Here is a 20,688-nt window from a genome sequence, read left to right as displayed (position 1 = left end):
TAAAATCACCGGACACATAATCATATGTAATGAATCTTAAATTAGAATTATAAATTTCAGCATTGCATCCGCAAGAACTATTATATATTTAATTTACCTTATTTATTTGTTGACGACGTAGATCAGCTGCTATTCGAAAGTACACGCCGAATAAATCTCTGATCGAATTTATTATTTTGCAAACTATGACCGATAGACAAATTACATTACACGAACCAATTGTAACTAAATAATATGAAAAGTTGGGATTTAAAATTATTATTATTATTATTATTATGTTAGCTAATGAGTAGGATGTGGCGACAAGTGTCCAAATACATCTGCTTCTGTCCTGCGTCACTACACACCAACAACTGCTTGCTTTCCCTTGTGTGTGTCACTATCTCTGTCTTTTTTATTTTCTTTTTCATTTAAAAAAAGAAGCTTTTCAACGTTTTTTTCGTTTTGTTTTGTTTTTAATATCATACTATTCAATATTTTCAAAATTCATGTAAATAAGTATTTTTTGTTTGTTATTATTATTTTGTTAAAATAACATAAAAAATAAACTCTTTGATAATCTGAAAATGAGATAAAATAAAATAAAATATAAAATACGAGGCATGTGGTACAATCCAATGTGCCTAAAATACCCTTCTCCCCTTAAATTATAATTAGTTGTTCACCATATACACAAACTAAAGGTTGTTGGTGGCCAGGGAAGAAACCTCCTCTTGTTCTTAATATGAACTACACGTCACACAAACATACAAACATTATTGTCGTGCATGGGAATTAATTAAAGGCATGTACTATACTTACATAAAGGAATGAGGTACAATATTATCCTATTTATTTATTATTTTCTAATGCTTTTCTCCACTCAACAAAAGAGTGAGTAGGTGCATGCATGATGATGATGATGATGATGATCTGATATATAATACTCCTTCCGTCCCAGATACTATGTCCACGTTGGCGTTTCTATCCGTCCCATATATCATGTCACTTTCCTTTTTTGGAAAATGATTATGCACTTTAATCTCATTTTAAATTTTTAAATTTGATTTTTTAAAATTTTTAATTAAACTAATTAGTTATCTTAATCTTAATTTATAATTATTTATATTATAAGATAATTATTTTCACTAATACATTCTTAATTATCTACTAATTATACCCCTCATAAAATATCGTGTTTACAGTCTAGCAGACACGGTATCTCGAATAGAGAGAATAATAATAATAATAATAATAATAATAATAATAATAATAATAATAATAATAATATATATATATATATATATGCCTTTTACTATGGATCATTGATTTTTATGTGGCGAACCACTGCTGCTTGTCTTTTTACGAATTTCATTATTTTCTTTATTTATTCTATTCTATTTTCTTCCTTTCCCATTTCCATTCCCACGACAATCTATAGTGTAGTTAAGTTGTTTTTAATTAATTTTATAATGATAATGACTTATTACAAAATTAATTATTTTCCTTGACGAAATGAATTAAAAATATAAATTACCAGATAAGGACTAGCTAGATTATATTGCTATATATATATGTAAGTATTACAAATTAATCCTGATTGGCTAAATATTAACATACATACATATATATATATATATCCCAAATGTACTTTATTGTATATTACTTGTGAATGAAACATTGAGAAACTCCACACCACACAATAATTTGGTTGGGATAACACAACATGTAAAGTAAGTAGGGTCTAAAAAAGAGGCCATATTTTTCTAATTTCATTTTCTTTTCTAAATAAAACGCATGCATCAGATGCTGTCTGTCTACAATTGTTCAATCTTTTTTTTTTTTTTTTTAAAAAAAAGTGGATATAAGGTTTAATTTAATGCTATATCTATATATATATATTATAATATTTTTAAAATAAATTTAAAATCGATAGATATATCTAATTAAATTAATTTATCAATCGATCGATCATGTACACCAACAAAGAAGTCAATTACTATTTAATTATTACATAATCTCTCTTTCAAATAAATAAATCTCAATAGATATATATATACATATTATTTGTGGAAGAAATGATTTATATATATAGATATATATGTATGTTGCATGTGAGTAAAGGACAGAATACAACGAGTGATCTCATCTCATTTAGATTATCTAGATATCTCTTTTTGCTGTCTTGTGTCACTACCACCTTTTTTTTTTTTTTTTTTTTTAAATAAAAAATAAAAAATTAATGGACAGTGGTGTGGATAGGGATGGATATGGATGGACTAGGTAGCAACCAATTATCACCTCCAAAACAGAAAACCCACTGTATATGCACTATATATATATATCATTTTAATGAATTAATTTATTATATTATCATTTTAAATTATTATTTTGTTCTTTTATATATATGGAACTCCTGTTTGGCTCTCAAACTATTCAGACAGACGACAGGCAAGAAAAGAAAAAAGAAAAAGAAAACTAACAAGTACATTTGAAGTACGATCGAGGTGCAGCATTAGGGTTTTTATCCATATTGCTGATGATCAACTACCTAGCCAGCTAACAGTTTCGACTTCCTTTTTCCATTACATACATTTGATTTATTACTTATTTTCTTGTTGGGTTGGGTAATGGATGGGAAGAAATTGGAGTACAAAGGGGTGGAAGCCTTGAAGGAGCTGGAAAGACTCACCATTAAAGCTGGGGAAGTTCAAGAACAGATCTTGACACAGATCCTCTCACAGAATTGCCACACTCACTATTTGTCCAAATACTATAATAATAATAATAATTGTTGTAATAATAAGCTGCAGCTGTCTCATGATCTGTTTAAGAAAAATGTCCCTCTTGTTACGTATAAGGATATCTACCCTTACATTCTCAGAATTGCTAATGGAGACGATGACTCCAATCTCCTCACTGCACACCCCATCACTGAAATGCTCTCCAGGTCTGCCTGTCATCTACATATCGTCTTCTTAATTGATTAATTAGGGTTTCTATCTGCATGTTCATTAATTAAAAAGGTTTTGAATTTGATTTGATTTGAGGATTTTGTGCAGCTCGGGAACGTCCGCCGGAGAGCCCAAATTGATGCCCTCCATTGCAGAAGACCTTGATCGTCGTACCTTCGTCTACAACCTCATCATGCCTATAATCAACCAGTATATATATATATATATATATCATGTTCATTGATTTAATTATAATTTTTACTAATTGGGTATAATTAATTAATTATGTGTAAGTACAGGTACGTGGATGGGCTGGATGAGGGGAAAGCAATGTATCTCTACTTCGTGAAAGCAGAAACATCGACGGCGTGCGGAATTCCGGCGAGGACCGTACTGACGAGCTACTATAAAAGCTCGCACTTTAAGCACCGCCCGCACGATCCCTTCAACGATTTCACGAGCTCCGACGCCGCCATTCTCTGCCACGACAGCGACCAGAGCATGTACTGCCAGCTGCTCGCCGGACTCATCCACCGCCGCCGCGTCCTCCGCCTCGGAGCAGTCTTCGCTTCCGCGCTCCTCCGCGCAATCTCCTTCCTCGAGCGCCACTGGCGAGAATTTTGCCGCGACATTCGCGCCGGAGAACTTTCAGTCGGCGTCTCCGACGCCGCTTGCAGACTGGCGATGGCGGATCTCCTCCGACGGCCCGACCCGGACGCGGCGGATGAGATTGAAAACATCTGCCGGCAATCGTGGAAGGGGATCGTGTGCCGGCTGTGGCCCAACGCTAAGTACATTGAGGCGGTGGTGACGGGGTCGATGTCGCAGTACGTGCCGGCGCTGAAGTTCTACAGCGACGACCGGCTGCCGTTGGTCTGTCCGATGTACGCCTCGTCGGAATGCTACTTTGGGGTCAATCTGAAGCCGCTTTGCCCCCCGTCGGAGGTTTCGTTCACCCTGCTGCCGAACATGGCCTACTTTGAGTTCTTACCGTTGGCAGAAGACGGCAAACTGTGGATGGCTTTCGAAGACGATGACGACACCGAAAACGACAACGAAACGGCGCCGTTTAGTAATAATACCGAAAGGGCGCCGTTTAAAAACAATAACGAAACGACGCCGTTTAATAAAAAAGAGGCGGCGCCGTTTAATAGTAAGCTCGTGGATCTCGTCAATGTAAAAGTCGGTTGCTACTACGAGCTCGTCGTCACCACATTTTCCGGTGAGTCGCGCCTCCGTCCGAGTCAAATAACCGCCAATTTATACCTAAATCGTTGAAATTGATCAGTAATTTCGTAATTAGGTTTGTACCGGTACCGAATCGGCGACGTACTGCAAGTGACCGGATTCCACAACGAGGCGCCGCAGTTCCGGTTCATCTGCCGGCGGAATGTGGTCCTGAGCATCGACTGCGAGAAGACGAACGAAGAAGATCTCCACCGCAGCATCACGGCTGCGGCGAAGAGCTTCCTGGAGCCGCGCGGCGCTCTGCTGGTGGAGTACACCAGCTACGCCGACGCGACCTCCGTCCCCGGCCACTACGTTCTGTTCTGGGAGATCAAAAGCACAGTCGCCGGCACTAATCTAGCGGCGTGGGTGCTGAACGAGTGCTGCATCGCGGTGGAGGAAGGGCTTGACTACGTGTACCGGCGGTGCCGGACGAACGACAAGTCGGTGGGGCCGTTGGAAATCCGGTGGGTGAAGGGTGGAACCTTCGAGAAGCTTATGGATCTGTCGATTGCTCAAGGAGGAGCATCCATTAATCAGTACAAAACTCCCAGGTGTGTTAAGTCCAAAGCTTTTCTCAAGCTGCTCAATGCTAATGTGAGTGAGTCTTATTTCAGTCCCAGAGATCCTGTTTGGAATCCCTGAAATCACTCTTAGATTAATTGAATAATTTGATTTTGATGATGATGATTGGGAGGAGAATCATTGATTAGTAGTAAATCCAGGTTTATGTTATTTATGAAATGATTCTCGATCATATTTGTGCAAGATCAGAAAATGGAGTAATACTTAAATCGATCAATTTTGCACGTTGATGATGCTGTTTTATACATTGTTACGTTTTCACAGAAATATCACAATACATACATAGATACATACAAACACCTTATTGAATTTGCACTTTGATCTGCTGTTTTGGATCAAATTTATAATTGAATGTTGATCAAGTGTGGCTCCAAGAGCTCAAGAACATGATAGTTCTCATGGGATCTTCACGATATCTGTACTTTGGTCGTTCGTTGTCTCTCTTGCAAGGTTGTCGGAGCTTCCTTTCCGGTGTAGTCTTGGAGTCTTGCAGGGCGACGGAGCTGTCGCCGGAGAAGCTGTTCTGAGACTTCATCTTTTGATAAGTTATTTATTTTTTTATTAATTGTTAATATTACTTTCTTCTTTTCTTCTCCTCGTCTGTTTGCTAAACAAACAAAGATATTGGAAGGTGCTTTAATGGGAGTGGAGGCCAAATTTATAGAGGGAGTGGAGTGATGATGATAGTGATAAGAGGGTAGTAAAGGGATGGTGATGATAAATTGATAACTGGAATGTTAGTGTGAAATGAATAGGAAGGGTATATAGAACAGTGCAGATTATTCTGATCTGATCTGCTTATTGTCTGATGATGATGATGATTCGGTGGTAGAAAAGATATACATATATTCTTGTGGTCTCCTTGCGGAATCTTATCCAATCTTTGTCCTGTGGGTGTGCAACTGTGTATCTTTTCCCATGTTGTAAGAAGAATATTATTATTACAATGCGAGCTAAGGACATCAGACAGACATGATGTGAAACCAGAGCATATATTCCATTTTTCCAGCTTTCGACAATGGTGAATTGGGATAATAAGGAATAAAGGGTGAAACGAAAGGAAAAATATCAATAATAACAATAATATTGTATTAAAAGAAAGATCTCACGACAAATGGCAACAGAATAGAATGAGATCCTCCTAACTCTATGGCTCTGGAATTAATATATTATGGGATCCTCACTATGTTTTTTGGCCCACCATTTCCAATTACACATATATGGGCCTATAACTCGATAATGGGCGTGGCCCATGCAACAAGGTACATCAAGAGCAATATAACTTTACAACCAATAAATTATTTAATCTATATATTACATATAATTCTATACAACATCAAAAGCGCATCTGGTGTAGTGGTATCATAGTACCCTCCCACGGTACTGACCGGGGTTCGATTCCCCGGATGCGCAGATTTTTTGAATTTATTATTTTCTTTCTAATTTCTTAATTAATTAATTATTATTATTATTATTAAAGACTGCCGACAGCAACAAAAAAAAATAAAAATATACATATAAGGCTCAGCCCAATACATTTATTTGCGAAATGGCCCGAAGGCAGAGTCACATTAAACGACTCACTCACGCAGCTTGGCTTTTGAGGCCGAAAACGGCCTGCCACGCAGGCCTGGCAAGGATCGTCTCGCACCACGCGCTCACGCGCGGGCGAGAATCGAACACAGCCTTGGCTCGAGTCCCCATCAAGTAACCCAAGGTCGGAAGATGGTTGAGATCCGCCAGGGAGAAGGAGGCGCCGCCGAGGAAAGGACTCTTCTCCAGGCGAGCCTCGTACACATCCAGAACCTTACCCAACGCACCTTCCTGCTCTTCCACCACCGCATCGTCCGTCGTCAGTTTCAGAAACGGCTTGATGCACAGCTCAAAGGTTAATTTCGCAGCTATAGGATCGTACTTATGAGCCTCAACTTCCATCCACACTAACTCAGTCGCCATTGCTTTCGGATCCTTGGATAGCAGAGGAACTCCCACGCCGGCATACGCCTCCGAAATGTACTTATTAATCGCTCTCGATTCTGCAACAGTAATTTTTTAAATCACATCAACAACAACAGAAGCGGTTATCAATTCGATCTAATTGATTAAGATCTGTTCACAGAGCAGTTGCGCTCACCGAAGAGCACGAGATCTCCGTCTTCGAACGCAGGCACCTGACCGAACGGCTGCAGAGATCGAGGAACACACACACAATTAAAGCTAAAAACAAAGGCGATTCCTCAATTACACAATATCTAGGGTTCAGAGCCTTACATTGAGGGAGAGGAACGGCTGCTGTTTGTGGTGGCCTTCTGCCATGTTTACAGGCGCTAGCTCAAACTGCAGACCTTTTTCAGTCAGCGCAGCCGTGACTCTCATGGTTGCAGTTGAAACGCGGCTGCCGTGGACTTTGATCGCCATTGAAATCGACTCTGCTGCTCTGGTTTGCTCTGAAATGCTTCTGTATGTGTAATGGTCTGATCCAAACCGTCCATTTTATAGGTGAAATTAGAAAGGCGGTTTAGGCTTAATTACCGTTTACAAGTGGGGATTATAGGGATGCATAATAGTAAAAAATAATTAATTTCAATAAATTATTGTAATTTTTTTCTTTATATATAGATAATCAGAATTGTCTATTGTTGACCGTTGGATTGGACAGCAAGTTAGAAAGTAATTACTGATTCGATAATATTATTTCCTTCAATTTAGGTAGGAAAGCTGATAATTAAATTATTATGAAAATTGAAATTATATCATGGAGGTATATTATTAACGCATTGGCTAATTAGCAAATTTCCTACCTACTTGATTACATCATTTTCCTTTTTTTTTTCTTACCTATTTTGTGGAAATCAAAATATATTTTCTTATCTATATTATACTTCCCTGCGTCTCATGTACCGTGTGTCTCTGCTATATTGTAGACACAAAATTTTAGGAGAGATGTAATTAGTAATAATTAAAAATGTATTAGTAAAAATAATTATTTTATAATATAAATAATCATAAATTAAGATTAAATAACTAATTAGTTTAATTAAAATTAAAAAAATAAAATTTAAAAATTTAAAATGAGATTAAAGTGCGTAATTATTTTCTAAATAAAGAAAGTAACATGGTACGTGGGACGGACAGAACTGACAACGTGGATATAGTATCTGGAACGGATGGAGTATATTTTTGTTATCCTAATTATTTATTATTATTAATTTTTTATGATGTGAAATTCTAGTTGATACTGGAAACTTCCAATTAAACAAGTAGAAAAAAATTTGGATATGGTGCGTCGTGTGAGATGACTACGCTAAACGTGATATGAATGCACGCAGGCCCACCTTACTTGTATAAGTAAGCATGACGTAGGCAGTGAGGTCAGCCTTTCTGGTTATGACCGGGGTCGGCCTTTGACGTTATTATGGATTTGTTTTGCTATTATTTTAAATTAAAATTAATATTCTTCATTATTTTATAATTTTTTAATAAAAATATAGTATTATTTTAAAAAAATATTATATAAATAAAAATTTAAATTAACATTATATTTTAAATTAATTTAAAACTAACTAAACAAACTCTATATTATTATTATATTAAAACGGATAATTAATCATATATATGATTAATTAAATATTAAGAATAATCACATTTTTACACGCATTTTCATATTATATTGATTCTTTTAATAAATACATTTTTTGTAAAAATATTATATATCTATTTTATACTTAAACAAGTATTGGTTACTTAAAAATCTTGTTGTTTGTTTGATCTTGTATCGAAATTGATGTTATAATTATAATTTTAGGTTCAATCGACAAACCACAATTTACAAATAAGAATATCATAATATAAAAAATAATATTTTATGTTAAATATTTGTAAAAACAAATTGCCACCAAACAAACCCTAAATTGATTAGCATGAAAATTTGCTCATATATTTAAGAAAATTTTATATTGAAATTTTTTAAATTTACTTAACAACGAATAGTATTATTTTATTAACTGATTACTATAGTAACAAATGACATTGTAAAATATTACTCTAACAAATTTATTATATAAAAATATTTATAAAAAAAATTTATTTTGATAAGAATTTGAATGACAATATAACAAAATTTATTTAATTTAATGAATCAATCACAAACCACACAATAAAATATGTAATTATTTGAATAAAATAATAAAAAAGTAAGAATCAAAATTAATTAACGACCACAATAAAAATAAACCAATAAAAGTTAACTTATTAGTGCACTACCTTCTCTACTTAAAAATGCCTATCTACAAAATCATTAACAGTGGAAAAGGAATAAAAAAGAGATCAAAAAATATATTTACTACTAATATTCTACAAAGGTTCTTCAGGATTGAGAAAGTTGTAATACTCTAATTGCTCCATTTCCCCTCCTGTGGCTGGATCGAACTTACATCTGTAAGAGCTGCAAAATATCACAATTTGATATGAGTAAATAACATCTGTAATAATTCAAGTAGACACATCCATGAAGCATAACAACAAGATACATGAACAAGTTAAAAATGGCCAAAGATCGAAGAAATTCGAGTTGGATCAACTGAGCTCACCTTCCATCCAAACCAAGAATCACCAGTGTATGTTCTCGATGACCAAAAGCAACCATGTATTGGGTTCCTTCAGGCAAACGAAACTGCGCAACTGACCATTCAGAGCTGAAATACTTTGGCAGGAATCCTTCCAAAATAATAATCTATTTTAGTCCCAAGGCATTGACAAATAATCTCTCTATTCAACGATGACAATTTAGTTATTACGCTCGCAAATTAAAAAGTTTATGTGCATTCGCATGCCCACAAACATTTCATTCAACACAAGCAAAACGAGCCAACTTGGATATATATTGGAAGAAAAAGCAAGAAAAGAAGTCAATAAACGGCTCCGATTATATTCAATCAACCAAGGATCATAAAGATTCTGTAATTTCACTATACCAAGTTATTAAAACCAAAGCAAAGAACTTATAGGCTCCATTACTCTTATGTGATTGTTCAAAATACACAGATGAATATAACTATAACAAACTTCGTACCTTTTATGAAAGACAACTTAGGTATTGAAGTCACACTCCAACTATTTGGATTCGGGCTGTTTGAACTTTCATTCCCACTTTCAGGATCAACCTTAACCTTAGCCTTAAGGCTAAATACATGAATAGTACCCTTATCACTTGAGACAGCCAGCCACTCTGACGTGGGCGAGAATGCCAGGCTATAGATATCTGCTCTGTCTGCACCTCTCCTTACCTGTGTCGAATTTTCAATTAAGTCCTACATCTATATTTCCATGAATGCAAGATACTTAACAAAGAAGACGAGACAAAATCCAAAGTTAATCTTGTCCAATGTAAAGATCTAGGATCACCCTAAAGCATATCATGATCCAATAAATGTAATGATTGTTCATACACAAAATAAATCTTCAAGTTCGAAACGATCCAATTTGTTAGGATTAAATCATGATCACAATCACAAATTCTTAGCCATTGCTTTCAATTGCACCATAACTTGATGAAAACATATTATGTCAGACTACACATATATTGAAATTTTTTGTTGATAACAATTTACCTCCTGCAGCAAACTACCATTATCGGTATCGAATACACGAATCAGTGTCCCTTTGGTGCTAGCAGTGGCCAGCAGATTCCCATTCTGAGAGAGTGCAAGGCACGCAATTCTTGAATTATGAGCTGAGATTAACTGTGTCTTATTCAGACCCAAATGTTCAACTCTGACTTCCCCCCTTTTCAACCCTGGACAGGCCAATACCAATGGCTCCGCAACCTGAGTCACAACACAGAGCCCCTTAGGGTTTTCAATTGTCTCAATTTCATGCAACGATTTCAAATCAGCAAAATCGTAGACGAGAACGTGTTGCTCAAGGACGACAATTACTCGATCCCTCCGCAATCGAACCCCGCGCACTTCAGACCTCACAGATAATTGCCCAGTAAAATGGCTTTCGCGGTCGTCCCAAATCATAACCTTGTTCATCGGAAACTCTGGCGAACTTCCACCGCCAACCAAAGCAAGTAAGTTGGTTCGGAAAAGCATCTCAACGGTGCCAATTCCTCCTCCGTTTCCGGTAAAATCGCGCCTAAAAATCTCACGAAAGGGATCACAGCCATAGATTTGGAATCCCCGATCGGTTCCCGCAGCGAAGCAGCCATAATCCTGGTTGAAGGACAGGTGTAGGAGCTTGACCGGGCTAGGGTTTGGGTTAGGTTGAGGGTTTGTGGGATAACTACTGAAATCATCGATGAAACTCATCGTAGACTCGCTTCCGCCGCCGTCGAGAACGTCAGTTTTGTCATCCGGCGGAGGCTCCGGCTGAAAACGCTGGTTCTGCTTCTCTAGGTTGGGCTGCATCTTGGGGGAAGCATAATTGGCGCTAGAGTCAGGGCTGCCATGCCCGGAGAACCTGGAGATAGTCACCATGGAAGAAGAGGGGAAGAGCGCAAAAGAGAAGTCTTGGGAGGGAGTAAACAAATAAACAAGGTTGGTTGGTTTCGGATTCGCATGAAATCAATTTTGCCCTAATAATTGGGACAACTAATGGGCCGAATTATTGGCCCAAAACTACGTTCATTAAAATAGGTTTCATCAACAGAATTATATTGAGTATTTTTCTTTTTTTTTTTTGGTAAAAGTTTCTAATTTTATTATTTTTTTAATAAAATATTATATTAATAATTCTTTAAATACAAAATCTAAATCAAAATTTCTCAACTCAAATCCAAAGAAACACATTTTTTTTTTCTTAGTTTGGATTGAGAATATTTAGTTGATGATATAATATTTTTTTAGGGGAATTCTTCTTCTTCTTCTTTTTTTTTTTTTTTTTTTTTAAGAAACATAAAATAAAAATAGTAAAATTTATTATTATTATTGCGAAAGAAACATTACTATTATTACTATATACATATATATGTTACTGTGTAAGTAGCTAGACTAGCAGACTCACAAAGCATGAATTAACATGGCCAAACAGTAAACCTGGATTATTATCTGTTTGATTTGATGTTCTTTTATTTTATACTAATTTGATTCCTGTGCTTATATATCACTACTGCTAACTGAGATCCCACCCCAAAATGCACTGTATAGATATGTAATTACTTAAGACTGTTAGTAACTAAAAAAAAGGAACCTGTAGTGGTAATGGTAACTGATAATATAATCAGCTGTAATAAACATCGATGGAATTTCGAGAAGTAGAGTAGAGTAGAGTAGAGTACAGTACAGTACAGTCGTCCCAATCCAAACTTCATCAGAACAATAATTAATCAAACTGATAAACATCGAAATTAAAGAAAATTAGCTTTAATTTCCAGAAAATGAACTCGACAGTAGTCACCAGTAGTACTTTTGGATCTTCTTCCAATTAATCCCTCTCTCAACGACCTTATAAATTATCAAAACCCCAAGAATTAATGGTCTGCATAAATTAAATTAAATATATATATATAAATCAAATTATTTAATTTAACTTACTAGGGTTTCGACATTTTTGGGTCCCTTAATTAGCTGCTTCTTCTTCTTCTTCTTCTCTACATGAGATGAAACTTGAAGGGCTCCGGTGAATCCTCCGGACTCCGGCGGCGGTGATTGCCGGAATCCGACCTGTCGATGGCGGTGGCGGCCTTGTTCTGATTGGCTCTTTCTTCTTCAGCCTCCCTGAACTTAATTAGATACCTTTTGAGAGGCTCGGCATAGTCGTCAAACCCTAAGCTCCCCAAAGCCCAGCAAATATCGTCTCCATTAATGGTTTTTCTCTTCTCCTTTAAGCACTTGTCGGAAGCTTCGCCGGTGACGAAGCTGATGAACTCCGACACGCATTCTTGCATCGTTTCCTTCGATTCTTTCGAGATCTTCGCGTTCGGCGGGAGGATCTGCTTCATGATCCGGCCGACATTCGCGATCGGCATCAGCCGATCCTGTTCTTTAATTATCAGGCTGCTGCTTTCGTCTTCTCCGCCGGAGTTGCTGCCATGGCCGCCGGTATTAGTTGCAGGAGGGTACCTGATAACGCCTCTTTTGCTGTCTGAATTCCAACAGTAGTGATCTATGTTATCGACCATGTTTTTGTGTGTTTAGAAGATTGAAATTTTAATTAAGCCCTAAAATTATTATTTGGTGTCGATCCTCTAAAACACAGACACGTTGCGTTTTGCCTCATTTCACTAATGCCCTAATTTTGACTTTATATAGACGACACCACACACAGCTCCTATTAGGGTTTGTTTATATATATATATATATATATATTTGATTAGGGTTTTTTTTTAAAAAAATAAAATAAAATATTATATTGTAAAAAAAAATAATAATAAATTAAATTGAAAAAAATAAAATAAATTAAGGATTAATATCTGGCGGACACCTGTATGGAGATGCTAATTAAGGGCATATTGGCAGGCAAGATTTGCCTGAATAACAAGTACTATCAATGAGTTAGGTCACTTTAATTAATTTTATAATTAAATAATTAGTAAATAATAATAAATGGGTTGTACTTTAATTAGCAAGTTATATTAATTAATTGCGTAATTGTTCAATATTTTAAGTTAATTTAATTATGTCGTCTGCCTCCAGCTCTTTCAACAATGGTCCCCTCCCACTTAGCCTTCGTCTGGAATCAATAATAAATATATATATATATATAGTTTAATTAATTGATTTAAATTTAATTAGTAATAATATTATACTAGCATAATTTTGGATTAATTAATTATATAATGTTGTCAAATGTATACGTAGAGTACAGCTTCTGGCAGAGTGCAAGCTACCAAACAAGACCTAAAAAGAACCAAAATTTTCAGGGTTTTAATCCAAACCCTAATATGTTGGATTACCTACTCTACTTGTACTCTCTCTCTCTCTCTCTCTCTCTCTCACACACACACACACACTACATCTATATATATATATACACGTGTATGTATGTATGCACACATCCTTGTCATCATTTTATGAATTTTTAACATAAATATTGCATATATATATATATATATTGTGGATATGTGTAATGTGTTCAATACATCTCTTTTTCAAGAACTGGAAGAAGTTCAATTATATATTCTAATTAATAGTGTGATCCATAGAGATTGGGAAATTGACGTTGAACTTATCTATTATCATAAAATATGGGTGTGTTTACTTATGTACTCTTGGTGATTTTAGATATTCTGAAATTTTGAATAAAATTTAAGTATGAAATGTGATATTTTTCTAAATGAAATTAATTATGGTGCGTTACACATAATCTTTTGAATTAATTTTTAGGAAAAGAATATTGATGGTAGACTAAGGGGGTGTTTAGTAACAGCGTTTTGAAGAGCTTTTAGCTGTTTGACCAGTCAAAACGTTAATTTAGGTGTTTGGTAAATTAGCTTTTTAAAAGAGCTTTCTGACCCAAAAAACTAATTTCTGAAAAGTTCATCTACCCAACGTTTTGAAAGAGTTTTTTCATTTTAATTTTGGTTATTCCTTATTTACCCTTAAAATTTAATTATTTATTTTTTACATATAAATATATTTTTATAGTAGTATTTATTAATTATTTTTAATATATTTAATTTATTAAATTATATTTTTATTTTTATTTGTAAATTTAAAATAATTACTATTATTAATTATTAGATATAAATTATTTTATTTGTAAAATATATAATTTAAAACTAAATCAAATAGAAAAAACAAAGGTTATTAATTTATTTATATATATTAAAATAATAATTAACATAAAATAAATATATATACGAAAGATTTATTATTTTATATTTTACATAATTTTAATAAAAAATTATTATTTTCTAGTAAAAATAATTTTATCGATCTAAATAATAAAAATAAAAATAAAAATTTTATAATTTTCAATAATTAATAACAAAAATTCTCATAAATTTCAAACCAAAATAAACAAAATTAAATATTTTAAAAAATAACGTATCAATGTCCTTAACAGTCATTTTTATGTATAAACAACTAATGTCAAACAGTTGTTTTACCAAACACTTTAAGATAAACAACTAATTGAATCAGCTAGTCAAACCAACTAATTGAATCAGCTAACAGCTAATTGAATCAATAACTAATTGCGAAACGCACCCTAAATAGTTTTTGAATGAATTTGGAAACAATTAATTAAACTCAAACACACTAACAGTTGGATTCAAGTTAGGACTGTTTTCTCTTTCAAAAAAAAGCTAAACAATTATACTTCCTCTCTCCTATAAAATAATATATTTATTTTTGAATTCGATCGTCTCAAAATAAAATACAATAATTTTTTAAAAAAATAAATTGTATAATTTATTTAAAATTAAAATAATTTTATAGCTTATAATATAATACTTTATTACACAAATGTTATTAATTTAATTTAACAAATATCAACTAATAGGGATGTGAATATTGTTTTATCTTTATTTATATTATATATATATATAACATTAATATTTAAGAATCTATATTTAAAAAGCAAAATAATAGTACATTTTTCAGAACAATAAGGGAGCATATAATTTGTAAATTAATATTAGAATGTCCATTTGGTTTGTGTAAGTATTTTTTATTTACTTAATTTCATGTGATATTATATATATATAAATGTTTATTTAACTTTTTGTTTTGGTAAGAATAAGGCTTTAGAGTGTGTCTACTCAATAATTCTTTTTTGTTTTTTTACTAAATTATTATAGTTTTTTGTAAAATTATATTATTTGCTTTCATAAAATAATTATATTCAAAATATTATTCAAATAAAAAAATAAAAATCCGAAATCTAAATTTTTTGAATAATAAAAAATTTAAATCATAATGTTTATTTGATATAAAACACATAAATATAAAAGTAAGAAATAATAATAACAATTAGAATAAATCTTCGAAAAACTCTCAACCAAATGCATTGAAGATCATCTTTATGAGAGCAATTTTATTTTTTTTTAATGAATTTTTTTACTATTTATCAATTTCATATAATAAAAAAATTAATTTTGTAATATGTAGTTGTTGTTGTTTGATATTTTGTAAGATTTTTGGAATGAACAAATAGAATTTTTATTATTATTATTTTTTTTAAGTTTGAAAAATTAGTCCCTCTCCTGTCCCGGTCTGGTTCGCCGTGTCCATATGGTTATGTTTGTTTATGGGTTTTGATCCAAAATTTAACTATTAATTAGTTTTTTTAATATATCAATTAAATATCTATTTTTTATATTAATATATAAATTAATTTTAAAATTTAAATATTAGTTCAAATAATTATTTTAATTAAAAACTTTATTATTTAAAACCCAAAATCCACCCTCAAACCTACAAACAAGCACACTAAGCAAATGATGAGGAAATGGATAAGATCCAAATGATGGTGATTGCTGATTAAATATATATATATATATATATGTAAAATAGGTAATCTTGTAATTTAATTAAAATATATCTAATATGGGTATGAAACACAACGCAAGCATGCATTAAAATTATAAAAGTAGTAGTCTAATCTAGGCAAATTAGGCTTTCAACTCAATTATTGGTGCAACTTAATTAATTAATCATGTATTCGTATACGTGGATTTCTGCCATTACATAATTCACGACAAAATATTTAAATAAACAGATTAAGAGGGAGTGTTTGTTTGGGAGTTTGGATTTGAATATAAAAAATTTTGAATTTGAATAGTTGTATCATGTCATATAAATAGGTATTGATGTGATGTTTTGAGTGTAAAATTGATTTTTAGTATAATATAAAAAATAAAAAATAGGTATTTAATTTGATTTTTTGGGAAAAAAAAATAGGATGGATAGTGGAAATCTAATCCAATCCCCAAACAAACAAACCCTAAATTTACGTTAAATTGTTTTTTTTTTTTTTTTTAAACATAGGTTTATTTGATTGTGAATTACTATTTATTTAGTACAATTTTTAATAAAAATATATTATCTCCGTCCCGAAAGAAAATATTTATTTTAGATTTTGTAGTAAATTAAAAATAATATTATTTTATTTAGAAGTGTGTAGAAAATTTTGGCATTTTTGTCCTTTATCTTTATGTATAAAGTAATTGTATATGTAATGATATCTTTGTAATTTAAATAAAATTAATAGTATTTTAATATTAGTGTACGATTACTTTTATTAAAATAGAAAAAAATACTTTTGAATGAGACAAACAAAAATTAGTAAAAATATTATCTCTTACAAAAAATATCACATCAAAATATTATTTAAACAAAAATTTAAATTAACCTAATTTTCCCTCTAAAAACACAGTATTACATATTTAATTTGATTTAACATATTACATTTAAAAAACTAGTTTAAAAAATTACATCAAGCATTTATTTATATCACATAAAATTACAATTCGACTCAAATGTTTATTATTAAACAAAATAAGGCAAAGTTGTAGAAAATTCACTGGTCGTTTATAAAATTGCGCCAAATCTCTTATTCCTTCTACGTCAAACTCCCTTGTAATTTTATAAACTTTGCATCTAACTTCAGTCGTTCATAATTGACGGTGTTTGACCTACATACGCTCAAACTATGATTGAATTGTATAATCTTCATTTCTAAATCTCTAAAATTACCCATATACCCATAATCTTCTATTTAGCTTGAAGAAACAATTAAAAAAATTGGTTAAAATCACTCGACGGCATTCGAGTTTTAAGATTTCAATTACCTATTCCCACCAAAGAGTTTTAGCAAAAAATCAACCTATCTAGTGATCCGAAGTTGCGGTCAGAAATAGGCCATAGAAATCCTAACGCTCAGTTGGAAATAATGAAATTCAATCACAGTTTGGACGCGTACAAGTAAAATACTATTAATTTGGGGCAATTAAGAGGTTAGATACAAAATTTATGAAACTTACGAGAAAGTGTGATGTAGTTTTAAAAATAAAAAATAAAAAATTTCACACAATTAAGTCGCATCATCTTTTATTTATTTATTTATTATTTTCGTTGGAGAATGATGAAACTCGTTATGGTAGATAAATTTTACTATGAAAGATTTTTTAATATTTATGTTTAAGTAAGATTTTTTAAGTAAACAAACAACAATAAATTCAACACCAAATCAATATATCTATCTCCATTTTGTTTTTAAAATTGATGTAAAATCAAATAAATAGGTTTCAATTTTCAAAACATTTTGAATCAAATATTATTATATATATTTATATTCCATGATGAAGTACCCAAAAATGCAGAACCAATTCTTTTCTTCTTCTTCTTTTTTTTTTTTACACAAAATAAAAATAATTGACTAAAATGAATTAGTAATATATAAGTATGGTCAGCTTTCAAAAGCCAATAACTTGCAACATAAGTGAATGAATAATCTTTTGAGGTTTAATATATTTGAGATACCTCTTCACTTTTAATTCTTAAGAATCCCATTAATTAGTGATCACATATATCACATAAATAAATAAATAAATAAATATATATACGCACAACCTTTGCTAATAAATTAATCTATGTTGTTTGCTTTAATTAGTGTGGCCACTATCGAACAACTCCACAATATCTATTTTATTTTATTTTATTTGGGTCGATTTCAAAGTGTGACATATTATTATTATTATTATTATTATTATTATATGGAACTGCTTTATTAGGCCCTGTGATTTCACTGTGCAGCAGCAGAGCATGGAATCTGGTCCAAAACTAACTAATCATTTAAAAAAAAAAAAAAATTAACCTTTTGCTCTTATCAAGTAGGGGAAATATTAAAAATAAAATAAAATAAAATTTGACCATCAATAAAGTGGGTGTCGGGGTGCAAACTCAAGTCCCACATCGGAAGTTGTGAAGAAAATTTCACACTTTATAAGTTCCAAGTAAATTTCACTAGTACGAGGCCTTTTTAGAGAATATTCAAAAAAAAAAAAAAAATAGTAATAAATCCGTTATCATACTAGTATTGAGTTGAGTCAGTCCTAACAGTGGAAATATTACTTCGTCAAAATTAATTAAAGAAAATGGATTATTTGCAAGTGGTGAATATATACACAATTGTGCTTATTTGTAAATTATAAGATCTACATATATTGGAATCAAAATCAAGCTAGAATCTTTTTTTTGATTGATTTATTTATTTTGAAATATTATAGACGTAAAGAATTTTAATAATAATTTGATGTCACACTTTTTCTTTTTTTTTTCTTTTTATAACTGAAATAACTTTTATGCAATATAAACAAGTATTTAATATATATAATATCTTTAACTGGAAAAATATCATGAATAGTGCAAGGATTTGAGACCAAAAACAAACATATCTTCTAAATGATTCAATATATATTGTGAGCTGAATATAATTTTAAATAATTATGAGTTGAGAGGTTATAACTTTAAAAAAAAAAAAAATTGATACTATTAAGTAACAATATTTATAAAATTAATAAATATTTATTTCATTTCACCAAATATGAAGTCAAATGCCTAATTTTTTTATTATAAATTTTTTCTAGAACTCTCACGTAAACAGAACTTAAAGTAGTGTTGAAGTTTGGTTTATAAATTTGTACATAAAATTATAAAAGTAAAATGAATATATTATAGTAACTTTATGCGTATTATAATGCATGAATTGAAATATGTTGTTTTTTGTGATAGTAAAACATTTAGACAAAATTTATAATTTTTTTTCACATAACTTAAAGAGATATGTACAAATTTTGCTAATATTATGATGAAGTATAATAAATTTTATATAAGATACTTCATGCATATATTTTCAAAATAGAAGAAGAAAATTTTTTCCGTCTAGTTTGTAGTCACTATAATAAAAATAAGGGAAAAAATCATTTTTTGTCCCAATATAATTAAAATTCATCAATTTTAGTTCCAATATAAAAATCTTATTCATTTTTGTCCTAATATAACCAAAACTTATCATTTTTTGTCTCAATATAACCAAAACTCATCATTCTTGGTCTCAATATAATTTTTTTTATCAATTTTAGTTTCAATATAATCAAAACTCATCATTTTTTGTCACAATATAATCAAACATTATTTTTTTTGTCCCACCGTCAACAAATCGACGGAAAATGATGACGTGGAGTTGCAAAATTGTGCAATTTCTTCGAATATAAATATAATATTTGATTTCTTTTCACGTCAATATTTTTCGTTTGATTTTTCGAATTTCTGTAGGTAGGTCTCTCTCACTCTAAAAATAAAATAAAAAAATAAAAAAAAAACCTATCATGAACATAAGATTATTCTAACTTTGGTAACAAATCTTAGAAGTATACAGCCCCTCTATGAATTTTTTTATTTTTATTTTTTTCGAAAACAAAAATGTATGGGCCAGAATTATTTGATCATCTGGGTATTCATAAACTTTGGTCTGATCCAATATGAGTTATTGGGCCAATATGGGCCCAACTACTTTTTCATTATTAGGCACTATTTATTTATTTTAAATTATTATATACATTATTCATCCGTCTCAATATACTCCTATTAGTTATGTAATTATGTTTATTTGTGACACAATTTAACAGATGGTATAACTATAATATTTTTCTATTTTATTATTATTATTTATTTATTTATTTGAAATTATTTATAAATTGTACATAATAGTAAAAAAATAAATTTTTTGATGTAGATGAGGAAAACTTACCAATATTTTGAGAGGATTAAAAATAATACTTTTTCTAGCCGTAATTACTCTATTCATTTTACTATTTTAATTTCTACTATGTCAATTTATAATTTTTTTAAGTAATCGTATGCCCACTTAATTCAAGAAAAGCTTACATTTTATACATTATTACAATAATTTTTTCAATTTACATATAAAGTATTATTAAAAATTTATAGGTATAATTGTCATTCGCTTATACTATACTATACATATACATATATTA

At 31.2% G+C, this 20,688-nt stretch overlaps 3 protein-coding genes, 1 non-coding gene and 1 pseudogene across 6 annotated transcripts; 2 read left to right on the top strand and 3 right to left on the bottom strand.

The window, feature by feature from the left end:
• Positions 1-2,381: 2,381 nt before the first annotated feature.
• On the top strand, positions 2,382-5,352 carry LOC127258859 (putative indole-3-acetic acid-amido synthetase GH3.9). 2 transcript variants are annotated; one of them, XM_051285900.1, is made up of 5 exons: positions 2,382-2,929; positions 3,042-3,143; positions 3,233-4,155; positions 4,237-4,714; positions 5,196-5,352. In XM_051285900.1, the coding sequence occupies exons 1-5, from the start codon at positions 2,610-2,612 to the stop codon at positions 5,308-5,310; spliced, it is 1,938 nt and encodes a 645-aa protein (XP_051141857.1). In that variant the 5' UTR covers positions 2,382-2,609; the 3' UTR covers positions 5,311-5,352. The 2 variants fall into 2 exon arrangements, with proteins under 2 accessions (XP_051141857.1, XP_051141858.1); XM_051285901.1 differs by having other exon boundaries at positions 2,391-2,929; positions 4,237-5,352.
• A 735-nt stretch (positions 5,353-6,087) lies between these two features.
• Positions 6,088-6,158, top strand: TRNAG-CCC (transfer RNA glycine (anticodon CCC)). Its single transcript has one exon. It is a non-coding gene; the product is annotated as a tRNA-Gly (tRNA).
• A 77-nt stretch (positions 6,159-6,235) lies between these two features.
• Positions 6,236-7,227, bottom strand: LOC127258860 (glutathione S-transferase-like). Its single transcript, XM_051285902.1, has 3 exons — positions 7,017-7,227; positions 6,880-6,928; positions 6,236-6,781 (listed from the first exon to the last, which is right to left on the bottom strand). The coding sequence occupies exons 1-3, from the start codon at positions 7,161-7,163 to the stop codon at positions 6,330-6,332; spliced, it is 648 nt and encodes a 215-aa protein (XP_051141859.1). The 5' UTR covers positions 7,164-7,227; the 3' UTR covers positions 6,236-6,329.
• A 1,728-nt stretch (positions 7,228-8,955) lies between these two features.
• On the bottom strand, positions 8,956-11,298 carry LOC127258670 (autophagy-related protein 18a-like). Of its 2 annotated transcripts, XM_051285599.1 has the most exons (5): positions 10,682-11,298; positions 10,355-10,570; positions 9,817-10,030; positions 9,335-9,461; positions 8,956-9,189 (listed from the first exon to the last, which is right to left on the bottom strand). In XM_051285599.1, the coding sequence occupies exons 1-5, from the start codon at positions 11,222-11,224 to the stop codon at positions 9,099-9,101; spliced, it is 1,191 nt and encodes a 396-aa protein (XP_051141556.1). In that variant the 5' UTR covers positions 11,225-11,298; the 3' UTR covers positions 8,956-9,098. The 2 variants fall into 2 exon arrangements, with proteins under 2 accessions (XP_051141556.1, XP_051141555.1); XM_051285598.1 differs by having other exon boundaries at positions 10,355-11,297.
• A 1,011-nt stretch (positions 11,299-12,309) lies between these two features.
• On the bottom strand, positions 12,310-12,975 carry LOC127259067 (nuclear transcription factor Y subunit B-4-like; annotated as a pseudogene).
• Between the last annotated feature and the right edge of the window lie 7,713 nt (positions 12,976-20,688).

This window comes from Andrographis paniculata, unplaced genomic scaffold (assembly GCF_009805555.1).
Source record: "Andrographis paniculata isolate CXL003 unplaced genomic scaffold, ASM980555v1 Contig5END, whole genome shotgun sequence".
NCBI lineage: Eukaryota > Viridiplantae > Streptophyta > Magnoliopsida > Lamiales > Acanthaceae > Andrographis > Andrographis paniculata.
The sequence above is the reverse complement of the archived record's forward strand: the minus strand, read 5'-3'. Positions and strand labels throughout refer to the sequence as shown.